We start from the raw sequence: 16,136 nt of genomic DNA, 5'->3' as shown, positions 1-16,136 counted from the left end.
CAGTAACAGCTGTCCTATAAAGTCTGTGGTAATGTCTCAGCCATGGTTTCAATTTCCATGTCCCTGATGATTATTCATATTGAGCCCCTTTTCATAAACATGTTGGGCATTTGAATGTCGTCTTGGAAAAATGTCTGTTCAGGTTTGTTGCTCATTTTTGAAGCGAGATATTTGTTATTTTACCACTGAGTTGTAGATATTCTTTATATGTTTTGGACTTTAAAATATAATCCTAAAATTTGCATATATTTCTGGCAATTCCATAGTTCATATTATTTTGATTAGTTTTTGTCATGCTGAAACTTTCTAATTGATATTTTGTTATTGCAATTTTCATTTATTTTCTGTGCTTATGATATCAAATCCACACACAAAAAATAATCATTGGCAAGACCAGTGTCACAGCTTTTCTCCAGTTTTCATCTAGGAATTTTAGGTTTTCTTGTGAGGTAGTGGGATCTAGGTTCTTGTCTCTGACACTAGAAGGAATTCTAACTTAAGACTTAAGTGTATATCATCAGAGAAGCAAGATTTTGTTTGAATTTTGGAGAAGTCATGCATCAGGTACGCAATGGGAGGAGGAGGGTCAGCCGTGGGAATTGTATTACAGTGAGCATGTAAAGAGCTAGGGGGCACCATGTTCGTTAGTTTTATCTGCCACCTGTTCTCTGCAGTGGTTCTACAGAAGCTTTGCTTTTGCACTACATGGAAAGGGGTGGGGAGTTGGACAGTACATGAGAGGCTGCAGGGAGGGGCTGGTGACCTCAGCTCCTCCTCATTAGCTGCCTCTCTGCCGACATTAATTTGAGGTGTTAAATTTAAGTCTCTAATTCACTTTGAGCTGCTGTGGTTATAGTGTGTTATGGGTACAGTTCATCATTTTACATGCACATCTCTAGTTTTCTCTGCACCTTTCACTGAAGGGACTCTCCTTACCCCATTGTGCATGCTTGGTACCGTTGTTGAAAATGAATGGATCACAAATGATGGGGTTCTTTCAGAGATCCTGATTAAGTTCCTACAACGTGTATATGTCTGACTTTCCCAGTACCCTACTGTTTGCATACCCTGGCTTTCTAGTACATGTTAAATCAAGGAGTGTAGGACTTCCAGGTTTGTTCTTTCTCAATATTGTTTTGGCTCTTCATGATTTTTGTTGTCCTGCATAAATGTTAGGATTTTTGTTTGCTTCTGTAAAACATATCATTGGGATTTGGGCATGGATTGAATTGAATCTATAGATTATGTGGTGATAATGTTCATTTAAATGCTTTAGTTTTTCAAATCCTGGAATGTAGATTATCTTTTCATTTATTTATGTCTGCTTTAATTCTTTATGTTAGTGTTTTCTGGTTTTCTGTGGTAGTGTGGAGATTGTCTTATTCCCTTTCTTTAATAACTCTTGCTCCTCCCATGTATTCCACTGATTCTTATGAGCCCCTGGTAAGTTAATAAATACAGAAATTCAGGCTCTACCTCCACCAGGCAAGATCAAGTCTACATGTCACAAGATGTCCAAATCACTTCTTTACACACTGGAATTTCACAAACACTAGTCAAGAACAGTAGTAAAGAAATATCTTTTAAATATTTTCACTTCAAAAATGAAGAGTATGTGAGGTGATGGGTTCGTTCATTAGTTTGATAAAATCATTTCACAACGTAAATATTTGGTCAAGTATCATATTGTTACCAAAAATATAGAACATATTTGTGTATCTGACAATACATAATTAAAATTGAAATATACATGAATTATATCCTTTTCATAATGTCAATTTTGTTGCTTACTGATTTGTTTTCATTTCTTTGTGTATAAAATAAGTAATCTTTCATTATCAGAATACAAGTTATCAGTTTAATGTTTAATTTATAGCCTGGGATATTTTTTTACATCAGGATAAGTATATGTATATACGTATTTGTGGAGATTTTCCTAATTCCAATTGGGATAACACTAAATTTCTTAATATAAACAAATGACTAAAATGACCCACATATATTTCTGGGAAATCTTCTGAAATGCCAGGCTGTGGAATTAGTTATCAGAGCAGAGGTTTCTAAGGGGTGGCTTAATTCAATGAGCTGCCATGATAGAATACCATTTGCTGTGTGACTTAAATGGAGGATATACATATCTCATGGTTCTGGCTGGAGGAAGCTTTAAGACGAAGTGCTGACATGGTCGCTTTTGTCAGAAGTCACTTTCTTGGCTTGTAAATGGTCACCGTCTTGCTGTGTGCTCACCTGACCTCCTCTCTGTGTAGTCACAGAGGTGAGAGTGGAGAGAGAGCTCTTGTGCTTGTCTCACAAAGACATTGATCCTGACTCCTATTCTCATAACCTCATGTAACCCACGTGACTGCTCAAACAATCCATTTCCAAAAACAGTCACAGTGGAGTCAGGGCTTCAGCATGTGTGGAATGTTTTTCCAGTGGACATGTATGGTATGAGGATGACATGGAGATAGAAAGTGGAGAAGCCAGAGAACAGTGGAGGTTCTGAGTTCAACCAGATAAGCAGAGATAAGTGGTCATATCACTTGGACCAGATGGCAGAGGCTGTGGGTTTCTCTCTTTCTCTCTCTCTCTCTCTCTCTCTCTCTCTCTCTCTCTCTCTCATGTCAACTCTTTTTCATTCTAGCATACTTTTAAAGCATTCCATTGCTCTGTGATGCAGGTCTGGAACCCTGAGTAAGCATTCCCAGTGACTGGCTGCGCCTAGCAATGTTGTGATTCAGACAGTGGGGTCAGCCTCCTCTTTTGGAGGGGCTTAGGCAAGGTTGCCACATGGCTACATTCCTGATTCCATGCAGCATTGACTCCAATTTCTATTTCCTGTGGTGTCTGGGGCCCATCTCTCTGTGGTTTCCCACCTATGAGGAAGTGGTTTTTTGTACTATCTGAGCAAACATAATTCTGGTCCAGGAACTGTGGATCCAGGTCACAGCATATGCTGACCTGACATAGGTTTGATCAGCTGTACAGTCAGAAGGCAGAGTCTTCACACAAGGCTGCTTTCATTGTATACAGCATCCTCAAGTTTAATGAACCCCTACACCACCCTCACTTAAATCACCTGGGGATCCCCATGAAAACCCTCATATTTGCTCATCGGCAAGAAGGACTCAAAAAACTTGTGGAAATCTATCGTGGTCATAATTTATTATGGACAAAGGATGCAGAACACATAGAACAGAGTCTGGGAGGCATTCAAGCAAGGTGCTTTTAGAGATTCTCTTCCTTTTGGGTTATGGACACTCTCACTGCCTCCTGTAATATGTGACAATACACAAAGAAATTTGGCAACCAGCGAAGCTCACCAGAACTTCAGTTATTTTCCTGCTGATGGACATTTAGTCTATTCTGGGAACTTGGAGATCATCTCCAGAAGTTGAGCCAAAGAGCCAGATCTCCATCTGGGTAAATTTAGCTAAGTTAGTGAACTGCTGCCCCATCGTTACATAAGCTTCTGTTTGTATTAGAATTGTCAATGATCCTACTGGATCAGGGTACAAGCCCTTGCCCAATACTGGGTCCCTGCATTGAATGCAGCTTGTCTCACAAGGCTTAGACTCATACCTTTCTCCTCACCACTTTTCTGATTTTCTGTCCCTCTTTCTTAATCCATCTCGCATGTTGTTTTCTTCATGTACTGCTGGACTGACCAAATTTGGGTACACATTAAATGCCCATAAAGAGTGAAAACCATGGAACTGTTTGCCCAGAGCAGGAGCTCCAAACACAACAATGACAGAAGAATATGATTGCTGCCTACAGTGGGTGTGTGAAGTAAGCAGGATAGTAGACATAACCAATGTTACTTATGATATTTTATCACTCAACTTGCCAGTCACATACAAAGATGTCAAACACTGGCATCACGTTCTGGAAAAGCAGTTGGCATTCGTGGGAGTTTTCATATTCTCATCACCTGGAGTTGCTTGGACTGATTGTGATGGCCTAGAAGATGATCAGGAGGCAGGTAATGCCAGTGAACAACCCTCAGACACTCTGTGTTCCAAAGTTTTTAACCTGCAAGGAGCCATTGTTGGGGGACTCTTCCAGGGGCAATGACTAAGCACCTGGCTACAGTCAGATTCTTGATCATTGAGTCTATGGACCTAAACTTGCACCCTGTGACATAGAAATAGGGATAATGGCATAGAGATAAATTCCCCAGAATTCTTATGAGAGTTTCTGAAAAGTAGATTATGCCCATGGACACGTCCCTGGTGACTGACTGTCTTACCAGCTGCTGATGTCTGATGCTTGTTGTCTGAGCCTGGGAGCCCTGCAGGGGAAGAAGAGGCCTGAGCTGCATGGGCCATGCGAACTGAAACACAGCATCTTCCCCTTAGTCTCCATTTAGATACATTTACTGCAATGCTTCTCTAGTTCCCAGGCATCCCAAAGTTGACTGTGTCCCTTTAATGAGCATTCACAAAATGAGAATCACTGACAGGAAGGCAGAACATGCCTATGCCTTACATCCTGTAAAACTCTTTGAGGAAGCTGGTGCTGTTGTGTAGTGGGCTAAGCTCCACCTATGGCACCAGTTTCCCATATGGGCGCCGGTTCGTGTCCCGGCTATTCCACTTCCAATCCAGATCTCTAATATGGCCTGGAAAGTGGTGGAAGTTGACCCAAGTGTTTGATTCCCTACACATATGTGGGAGACCTGGAAGAAGCTCCTGGTTCCTGGATTTGGATTGGCCTGGCTCCACCATTGCAGTCATTTGGAGTGAACCAGCAGATGGAAGACCCCTCTGTCCATTTATCCCTGTCAGTAACTCTGCCTCTCAAATAAATAAATAAATCTTTTTTAAAAAACTCTGTGATATAAGTAGCACTATTTTCACTGTAAAGGAAGGAGTCACTTGTGTAGACTAAGGTATTGAATTGATTCCTCTCAGTTTCACACTTTCTTGAAAAAAGTGGGGAATTGAATCTGTCAGGGCTGGTCAGATTATGCTACAGAATATTCTTAAAGTGATGCTAGCATTTATTTTGTTATGTTTATGCCTTGTGGTTTCATTTTACATTGATATTTTAGATTCTAAATTTGTTTGGATTAAGTTTCCATATGTGTGTGAAGATTTGATATGTATGGATTATGAATAATTTTCTTAACAGAATTTAGACTGAGAATTTCAAAAGAACTGCATGGAAACTACCAATTTGTTTTTTTTCTATTTATTTTTTAAAGATTTCATTTATTTATTTGAGAGGTAGAGTTATAACCAGTGAGAGGGAAAGACAGAGAAAGGTGTCCCATCCACTGGTTCACTTTCCAAATGGCCACAACAGCCAGAGCATGTCTGATCTGAAGCCAGGAGCTTCTGAGTCTCTCATGCAGGTGCAGGGACCCAAGGACTTGGACCATTTTCTCCTGCTTTACAGGCCATATCAGAGAGCTGGATCAGAAGGGGGGCAGCCAGGACTTGAACTGGCACTCATATTGGATGTTGGTGCCACAGGCAGAAGATTAACCTACTGCACCACAGTGCCAGCCCCAAAGGTGTTTTAAAGAACAGATTTGCCTCTGCGTGAAGCAGCAACAGACCAGAATCTGCTTTTTTACCCACAGTGACATTGCACCTATCATGGGAATCACTGAACATTATATTTTGCCCTAAAATACAGAACTCTAAGCAGTATGTGACAAAATGTGGTGGAACAGAATCTCAATGTTACGTCTTTCAAATCATATGCTTACATTTGATTAATACTTGACTCAAGTAGAAGTATTGCGGTTAAGGCAAGATTTGTAAATCAGTAAAATATAAGGCATAAAGTAAAGACAGTATATAAGGTGTTCAATTTTGTGTTTTAAAAGTGATTTGAAGAGTTTGGGATTGATAGGAAAATATGTTTATGCCAGAGAATATATCACAAGAACCTCTTGTGGCTGACAGCTGCTGTCTGAAACTGTGTGTAATGTCTCCCATGGAGACCATGGGAGTTTTCCTAATAATTAAGCAGTTCTAGCATCCAGTATTGCAGGACGCATTTCCACACAGTAAGTGCCTTCTGGACACTCAAGCTCTGCACAGCATCACATCAGGTCATTCTCTGGATTCACCTGTCCGTGGCTAGCATTGTGACGTCACAGTGTGCCTCCAGTCACCCTGAGAATGTTCTGTGATTCTCACAGGAGACTGAGGACAGATCAACTTTGGTACTAATGTCCTCACACACATTATATATCAGGTTTCATTATCACTTGAATGAAACACCCACAATCATTGTCACTTGGTTCACCCTGCAATACATAACGGCCATTAGTGACTCTACAGGGTTATAATCTTTCTCTAGTGGCTCAGCTCATGACTCTTAATTATTATTTTAAAAAAAATTCATTCATTGGAAAGGCAGAGTGACAGAGACTGAGGGAGAGACAAAGGGATATACAGAGATAGAGATGGTAGAGATGATAGAGATAGAGATAGAGATAGAGATAGAGATGATAGACATAGAGAAGAAAATAGAGTTAGAGGGGGCTGGCGCTGGGGCATATTGGGTAAAACCACCACCTGCAGTGCCAGCATCCCATATGTGTGCCATTTTGAGTCTTGGATGCTCCATTTCTGATCCAGCTCTCTACTGTGGCCTGGAAAGGCAGTGGAGGATGGCCCAAATTCTTGGGCCCTTGCACCCATGTGGAAGACCTGGAAGAAGCTCCTGGCTTCTGGCTTCAGATTGCCACAGCTCTGGCCATTGCAGCCATCTGGGGAGTGACCAGCGGATGGAGGACCTCTCTCTCTATCTCTCTCTCTCTCTCTCTGCCTCTCCTCTCTCTGTTAACTCTGACTTTCAAATAAATAACTGAATCTTTAAAGATTAATACAGATGAAGTTGAGATAGAAAAATCAAGAATTTATAACAAGCAGAATGCAAAGAACACGATAAATTGCTAAATCTAATAATCAATATAGAATTATGATATTAAGTATAAATAGATTAATTATTCCTGTGTCAGACATTTTATTATGTTCAATGGGAAATATTTTCAAAATATATAGCTAAAAAGCCTGGCCCAGTACCAGCCATCATGGCCATTTGCAGGATGAACCAGCTGAAGCCCTCTCACTCTGTCTCTCCTTCTGGTCACTATGTAACTCTGACTTTCAAATAAATAAATAAATATGTTTTAAAAAGGATTAAAATAGAAAAAAGAAAAATATATATACTTATATATACCATGTAATTTGCCATCATTTATACAATCTATAATTAAAAGGCATAAACTATTAAAAATATTTTAAAAATTAACTTGGAATAAATTAAGGTAGAGTTAGGAAATTGACCATGAGCAACCCATGAGTATATAAGAAATGGATGAATCTAATCTCAAATGTATACACTTTCATATCAACCATGAAGGAATAATTAATCCTAATAGTTTATCAGGTAGATATTTTTCAAGGTATATGGGTTAAATACAAATAATAAAAACGGAAAATATATCTTATGTAAATTAAACCAATTAAGTACTTCTCATGGTAATATACATACAAGGATAAAGCAATTTGCTATTATTTTAACAAGTATTATTTTTCATTTCTTTTTTCATTTTTCATTTATAATTTCCTAACAGCATTGATTGATGGAAAAGAAACATAAGTGACATTATATATACATGTATACACGTGAATACAAAGACATATGTACATGCAAATATGTACACATACAAATATATTGCTTTTATACCTAATATGTGTCAGGTATTTCTAAGTTTCTCATGTGAGCTAACACTATATGGTGTCTATTTTTGTGGCACAAGATTACAGACACACATTAGGCCAGATTAATTGTTCTTTTCGAATATTTGAATCTTTCATACCTTACATAAGCTTTATGGTATAATCAGAGAGAGAGAGCATTAGTAAAATAACTCTCACAATGAGTAAAAATTATTCACATTATTTTGAAAATGCTTAGGCCAAAAATGCTACAGGAACCAAATGGATTCATGTCTTACACCTTCCAAAGGCTCCTCCCTCACTCCCTCCACCACAGGATTATTTCCTGACTTGAGAGACAGGAGAGGGCACCATGGGACCTGCTTCCTGCCACTCTGCCCAACTGGTATCTTCACATCACAGAAACAATGGACATACAGAACCCCAGCCCATGCTGTTTACACTGTGCAGCATATCTGTTTTCAAGAGGCAACAGTCCCTTCAACTCTGAAAACTCAGTGAAAATATCCACTTAAATGAGCAACTCTAGTTCAGTTTGAATTCATCTACATGCAAATGACTACTATTTCTCCAAGAATATCAAACACTAATACTTCGAAACTGAACTACCCTCCAGTTAAACTCCATGCTATTCAGGATTCCATGGCAGAGTTTTTGTTTCTTCAGTATCTTGAATGATGTCTCAAATTGTGTCCATATTTGATGGAAACATCTCTGCCCTTCCACAGCCACTTAATGTCTGGACATTTTACTGTGCCAGATGAAAGTTACACTCCCAGGAACTTCTCCATGTCACTGAGGGATCTATTGTTTTAGCCCTACATAACCTCTTAGCTCCTCCATTATAACCACTAATAAAATTTTAGTTATGTAAGTATTACTATAACAATATCTCACATTTTTCTTTAAAAATACTATTCAATAGAAGAGAGAGGAGGAAGAAGGGTGAGAGTGTGGAAGGGAGGGAGGGTAGGGTGGAAAGAATAACTACATTCCCATATCTGTATTTATGAAATGCATGAAGCTTGTATACATTAAATGTTAAAAATGAATAAAATGTGACTTCTATAAAAAATAAAATTATTCAATTTACAGTTTATTTTCAAGCAGAGCTCAACTGTATCATAGGACAGGTTCTTGTAAAATGACTGCTTCTTGAAATGAATTTTGTGTCTGAGGAGGATTGAAAAGTAAGCAGCCAGCCAATGAACATATACATAGAGTTTACTTCTCAGAGCACAGAGGACTTTGCTGCTATGATCCAGGGAAGGCAGTGTGTGGGTACCCTGGAGTCATAACTCATGAGAATGTAAGGGCTGACGGTTGGGAAACACCCAGCTATCAGTGCAGAAGCTTTCACCAGCCACATTTTGTGAATACTGAAAAACGCTAAACAAAATTGTAGAATGGAGGACAGGCTGCACAGCAGTACGAAGGTGCTCACCAGGACAAGGATGCTTTGTGTGGCCCTGGACCCTGGGGAAGATCTGTAGGAGAGAGCTTGTATATATTGGACCTGCTGCTTGTGCCTGTACAGGATGAAAACCATGAAGCTGCTGGCCCAGAGCATGAGCCCTACAAAGACAACATCACGGAATAACATCAGTGCTATGTACAATAAGTCAGTGATTTTCCCACTAGAAATAGCAGAACAGTAGCCATAGTCTATTTTCCTTGTGATATTATTGTTTTGCCATCTGGCAGTGACATGCATAGGTATCATGACATTAAGCATCATGTTCAGAATCCAGCAGAGAATAGTGGAGGAGGCAACATACTTGGGGGTTTTTACTTTAAGCCCCATCCACCTGGAGCAGGTAGGACTGATGGTGATGGCCTGGAAGACACTCAAGAGGCAGGTGCTGCCAATGGACACATCCCTGCTCACTCTGTGCACATAGAACACAAGTTTGCATCCAGTATCATTGAGGAACTGCTTCATCCCCAAGGCTACCATGGTTTGGGGGACTCCTTTTGAGAGAATGACCAAGGCATTGGCTACAGTCAGGTGTTTGAGAATAAGATCTGTGAGCCTAAACTTGCATCCTGTGAAATAAAGGATGAGATAATGGAGAAGAAGAGAGGAATTCCCCAGAATCCCAGCCAGTGTCTGTACTAGAAAGACCATTCCTAGGGCCAGGTCCCTCGAGGCCATGCTGTCAGTTCCCAGCCTCTGCTGCTCATCTTCTGAGTGAGAATCCTGCAAGTGAAAATGAGGCAGTGACCACACAGTATTCTTGTTTTCCTCGAAAAGATACGGAGAAGCTAAGTAGGGAGAGTTAGTGATGTGTCTAATCTGAACAACATGTGTGGCTCAAGAGGGGGCTTAGAATTAGCAGGCTGATCAAAGCAGTGCACTTGAAGGTGATGCTGCAGACCTGTTGGCTGTGTTCCTCACATAATGCAGTGTCTATTTAGTCATTCTCATACCAGGTGATTTGATCTTAGATAGCTGATTTTATTACTTCGTATGTAAGTCTACATGACTGTATAAGGACTGAAGCTGTAAGTTAATACCAGCTATGAATAAGATTTAGATATCTTAACATTCAGATTTAGAATTATGAAATAATTCTGTAGGGACCCATTCCATACAAAATTCTTTTTAAGAATGCATAATTGCCTGTTTATTGAGATGGGCTTCGACAAGGATTTCTTTTTTTTTTAAGATTTATTTACTTTCTTATTTGAAAGTCAGAATATGAGAGAGAGAGAAAGAGAGAGACAGGAAGATTCCATCCATTGGTTTACCCTCTGGATGGTTTAATGGCTGAAGCTAGGCCAGGGCAAAGCCAGGAGCCAGGAGATTTTTCTGGGTCTACCACATGGCTGCAGGGGCGCAAGCATTTGGGCCATCCTCTGCTGCTTTCCCAGGTACATTAGCTGGGAGCTGGAGTGGAAGTGGAGCAAACAGGACTCCAGCCAGCACCCATATGGGATGCTGGTGTGGCAGAGAGCAGCTTAACCCACCATGCCACAGTGCCAGTGACAAGGATTTCTTTTATGTCCAAATAGAATTTGCACCTGTCACAGGAATCACAGAACACTTTGCTGCACCCTAAACTATGTGACATTAAATACCAGTATATGATAAAAGAGTATAGAGTACAAACTAAAAGTTACTAATTTCAGATCATGTACTTATGTGGATTAATACTTGTCACAAGTAAAATCAGTAGAACTCAGGTGAAATTTCCAAAACAAACTAAATTATAAGCTATCCAGTAAAGAGAATGTGTAAGATATTAAGATTTGCATATTTTATAAGTTGAAATTGTAAATTTAGGAATTGATGTGAAATATATTAAGATCAGAGACTTTAGCACAGGAAAATTTTGTGCCCGAGAGCTGCTATCTGGAATCCCATGTATAGTGTTACCGCTTCCTCACGTGCTCACTGCCTAAGCTGAAATTGGGAAACACTCTCTCCAGTATCAGGAGACCATGGATGTTCTCAGAAGGAAACAACCACTGTCTCATTAAATAATTCTAGCACCTGGTATCACAGGGTGCATCTCCTCCCAGCAGGTGCCATAGACACCAGGTCTGCACAGCACCAGGTGGTTCCTGTGGGTTCACATCTCTGCTGCCAGCTTGGTGCTGTGAGTGAACTTTTGAGGGCCTGCTTTCATGGTGCAGCAGGTTAACAACCTCCTGCAATGCCAGCTTCCTGTCTCAGCACGAGTTCAAGTCCTGGCTGCTCCAACTCTGGTTCAGCTCCTTGTAACTGTGCATGGGAAAGCAGAGGAAAATGGCCCAAATGCTTGGGCTTCTGCCACCCACGTGGGAGACCTGGTAGGAGTTCCAGGCTCCTAGCATTGGCCTGGCCCAGTTGTTGTGGGCATTTGGAGAGTGAACCAATGGCTGGAAGATCTCTTTCACTCGCTATCTTTCACCCCCTCTTGGTGCCACTCTCTCAAATAAATAAATAAATCTTTAAAGAAAAGATAGTGCATATTCAGTCATCCTGAAAACACTGTGTGAATATGATAGGGTAGACTAAACAACAATTTAACGTGGAACTGAAATCCTTAAACATATTAAAATTCAACTTTTGATATTAATTTAATTAAATCCCACCCATCAGGATAATTTTGATAGCCTTATTTTGTAGTCAGAACTCAATGATATTGTTACAACCAATTTTATTTTAAAAATATAAATTTCCTCAAAAGGATATGTTACTCCATTTCGATGGTAAAAGGCATTGTTAAACATAAAGAAAGCTTAAACATCTCCTGTATCTTAGCAGAGATGGGTTTCATGAAAAGTTAGGGCCATCTTCTTGGATGACTGGATGCGGCCCCTCCCTACTTTCCTGCTCTACTGTGGTCTTTGCATTTTTCATTTGCTGAACTCTGTGTGGTACAGCATTATACCTTGAACCATAATTAAGTTAAAAATGTTATCTCAAAAACAATAAAGAAAACATTAACTTGAAAAAAAGTTTATAAACCTGTAACAGAAACGTGCTTTTACATGAGCAAGGCTGTTTCCTTATGACCTCATTTTAACCAGAGAACAAAATTCATTTAAGTTTTCAGTGTTAAACATGTAAAAATTAAGATTTAAACATGAAAATAGGAAACACAACACAGGTGGTTTTGGTTTATAGTAAATGGCACAACTGCCTTTAGGGGCTGCTGTCAGGTTCGGCCCTCATCTCTCTACAAGCTCTGCTCAGGCCTCAGAATGATCTCTGCTTCCTGGGTGGCTGTGGCAGCAGGCTGGATTACAAATGCAAACCCCTTCTAACAGGATATCTTACCTGGCTGCAGACTGGCAAACCTTGGTTTCAGACTCTCTGTCTCAGGCTGCAATGGCAAACACCTGTCTCCTCTGATAATAAGAGCAAGGACTCAAACTGATGTTCACAGCACCAGTGCTTGTGTTGGGATGGAGACCTTGGGAAATGGTGTGATATGATGTGTGATGTCGCCTCCCCTCAGAGCAGCCATTATCTTATCACCTGTCCCTACAAGTGGAGGACAGGCCTGGGGCAGTGAAAAATGTTCCCTAGTTCCTTGTGACCAAAAACCAATTAGAGGTTTGTAGTTACCATCTGCCAAGAGACTATGGCAGTGTCTGAGAGTCTCTTTATTTCCCTGATGCCTGGAGACAGACCGGTCACACAGGGAGGCAGCAGCTCCTGCTGGGGTCTGTGATGAGAGAGGCTCCTCACGCTCATGTGTCTTCCCAGGTTTTGTGTTGTCTGAGAAGTTTCCCTACTCCAAAGTGTGATTTTTCCCAAAATCTTCAGGCCACTGAGCTGACGAAACATTTAAGTTAGCAGACAATTATAACAGCACATCCTCTGTGAAGGATATTCAATGGGAAACAAGCAAAATAAGAAGATGAAATTTCTCTTGGAAAGCACGGACTTTTGCCCACAGCTCAATCTCATTTCATGTGTAAATGCAGGGGCATGACAGAGAGTGTGTTTGTGACAGTACAGGTGACATGAGGGCCCAGGGAGGGGCTACTGGTGCACAGGAAGAGATTGTGTGGGTGTTACAAGACATAATGCAGAGGGAGAGATGGGAAAGAAGGTCCAAGGAATGAGAGTGTTGAATTCACAGAGTGGTCAAAGTGTGGGGTTGATGCTCCAAGGGTGCCAGGTGTGCAAAGTGACTGCACAGGAAATGGTGTGTGCGAGCCAATAAGGTGTGCATGGGGTCATGGGAATGAGACTGTCCAAAGGGGTGGCTCCCAGTGTAGAACATGGTTAAGAGCAGAGTTGGTAAACAGCACATGAGACTTAATGTCTATGAGAAGTAAAAGGATAATGACAGAGAGGCTGACAGTGCCACATATATGTCCTAGGGGCGACCTGTGGCCCAAGGCAGAGGTGGAGGGTGGAGGGGGCTAGGGACCCTGATGCTGAGCAGGGATCACAAGCACAGGGAGACAAAATGGGAACAGGCTATGATATAGGCAGGGAGGTTGGTGGAGATGGTAGGGTAACCAGATCAAAATCTATGGTTCAACCAACCCAAGCCGTTGCTGCCTTACACCCTTCATCATCCCTCCTCCCATTTGTCTTATCCCTTCTCTCCCAATTCATTGCAGAAGCACATGCAGTGACCTGCACCCAGAGCACCCTCTGCCCAGCTGCCCTCTGGGCAACACCAAGGCTCTAGGGCAGGGCATCAATGACCACTGTGCAAGCTAGCAGTGCACAGGGTGCCGAAAGAGACCAGCTCCCTCATGGGCCCTTGCAGAATGTCCTCAGAGACCTGCCTTGTGCTGCTGACCCTACAGCCTTATCTCCAGACTCCAGTTTTCCTCGAGTCTTCACCGCAGCTGTTCCCTCAATTGTGAGTCTTGGTGCCAAGTGTGATCAATGCAGGCATTCACTAATGTGCTCAGTTAGGAATTTCCTCCCCTCATTCTCCATCCCCAGCTCCATCTTCCTTTCTCTGAGGAGCGCAGGAAAGACAGAGATCAGGGTGGCTGCTCCTCCTGCTCCTGGAGAATCACAAATAAAGGGCAAGAAAGGACTTAAAATTTCATGGGTGGAATTTTCAAATAACATATGTTCTCCATTCTATCCTATATTTTTTATAGGTCTCTTGGGCTCTTCCTATGTTCAGAACAAGTAAAATCCAATGACCTCATGTAAATAAGTGATCAAATACATTACAGAACCAAAATTCTGCCTTTTTAAAAAAAAAGTATGCACCACTCCCCCATCTACATATAGATGGGACTCATCACACCCAATCCAGGGTTTGTCCACAGTTGACTCACATAGTTCATGTGAGTGACAAACACAGATCCATGCATATGGAAGCATAGAGGACAAGCTCAATTAGAGCCACTTTCGTGGAGGCTGGCATGATGGTAGAGTGGGTTAAGCCCCTGTCTGTGATGCCAGCATCCCACTTGGAGCAATGGTTTGAGTCTTGGCTGCTCTGCTTCTAATCCATCTCCCTGGTAACTCACCTGGGAGAACTGAAGAACATGGCCCAAGGGCTTGGGCCCCTGCCACCTGTGAGGAAGACCTGGATGGAGTTCCAGGCTCTTGGTTTGCCCTAGCCCAGCCCAGTCTCTTTTAGCCTTCTGGAGAGTGAATCTGCAGGTGGAAGACCTCTTTGTCTGCCACTCTGCCTTTCAAATAAATCTTTACAAAAAAAGACTCACTTTCATGAAAGGACGTGTGTTGCTCATGAAATATAGCTTGGTTCTGAAACAGCTGCCTTCTGTAGCCAACTCTTATCCTACAGAAGTCCAGACAAGAGTGCAGCCTTCCCAGGAGGGAGGGATGGACAGTCTTCAGTGGGTACCAGCAGTGCTGTGAGATTGACGGGTGTGTGAGGGACAGGGCTGCCATTCTTTAGCTTGAAGCACATGGAAGTGGGCTGGAGGCTGCAGCACCTTCATCACCACTGATGTTGGGAAAGGGTCAAGGTGGATAAATCCCAGCCTGGCCTGGCCACATGGCCATTTCTCATAGTGAGACCCCAGATGTGTTTAATGGGATCCCCACATCTTTGGGCGGCTGTGCTTACCTAACTGAGTCTCCTCCTTGGCTTTCCTTTGTGCTGATTCAGGTGGTTTCTGTTTTTGCAGAGGTTCAGTCAACTCCTCTGAGGCTGGAGCTGGGTAGAAGATTAAGAAAGTGGCCCAGGAGAACCTAATGTGGAACATAACTTCCAGTGTTCAGTATGGTGATTTCCTGACCCATTTCTGGGGACTGGATCCAGGTTGTGTTCCATTGAGGCAGTACATGGCCAGCTGTGTGTGCACTGACTGGGGTGGGTCAGTCCAGCCCATGTTTTCATGACTACAGCCTGATTCTTGACCATCACTGGAAAGGCAAGGGAAAGCCAGGAAGGAGGTGTTGTCTGTGACTCACTCTGGGCTGGGATCACGTTCTAAGAGGTTGAGACGAGGGATAGCAGGGCTGTGTTTAGGGCTGATTGGATGCACAACAGCCTTTATGTTGCTAACGATGAAGACAGTGCACTTCTAAATGATATTGTTCAATGTACGTGAACAGCCTGAATGTTCTGAAAAAGAAGAGTTGTAAACTCCCTTTGAAAACAAAACGTTCCTCTCTGAGTGTTTCAGATATCTACAGATGCATTATGAGAAACCACATGATAGAGTTATCTGGACCAGAACAACAAGGCTTTGAAGTGGCTTTAATGTGGAGAGCTTGTCTTTCCAATTAGATAGTACATTTACTTCACTCAGCAAAAATAGCTTCATCAACCTTAGATGTGTAATGATAGGAGTTTCATGCAATAATCTGACCTTATCAATCCAGTTGAATGGCTGTAACATATTGAAAGGATTCTTCATGTACCTTAAAGTATTCTCATTCCCTAACCCATCCCAAAAAGGTTCCTTGTACTTCCCATTTGCAGAACATCATGTCTCTCTCAGTATCCTATCTCTATCAAAACTGTTAGAAATGTATTGGGC

At 41.7% G+C, this 16,136-nt stretch overlaps 1 protein-coding gene across 1 annotated transcript; it reads right to left on the bottom strand.

Annotated features, from left to right (window-relative positions):
- Window positions 1-8,937: 8,937 nt before the first annotated feature.
- On the bottom strand, window positions 8,938-9,861 carry LOC133748701 (vomeronasal type-1 receptor 4-like). The gene has a single exon (XM_062177634.1). It carries the CDS (start codon window positions 9,859-9,861, stop codon window positions 8,938-8,940), a length of 924 nt encoding a protein of 307 aa, XP_062033618.1.
- Window positions 9,862-16,136: the final 6,275 nt, after the last annotated feature.

This window comes from Lepus europaeus, chromosome 19 (assembly GCF_033115175.1).
Source record: "Lepus europaeus isolate LE1 chromosome 19, mLepTim1.pri, whole genome shotgun sequence".
NCBI lineage: Eukaryota > Metazoa > Chordata > Mammalia > Lagomorpha > Leporidae > Lepus > Lepus europaeus.
The sequence above is the reverse complement of the archived record's forward strand: the minus strand, read 5'-3'. Positions and strand labels throughout refer to the sequence as shown.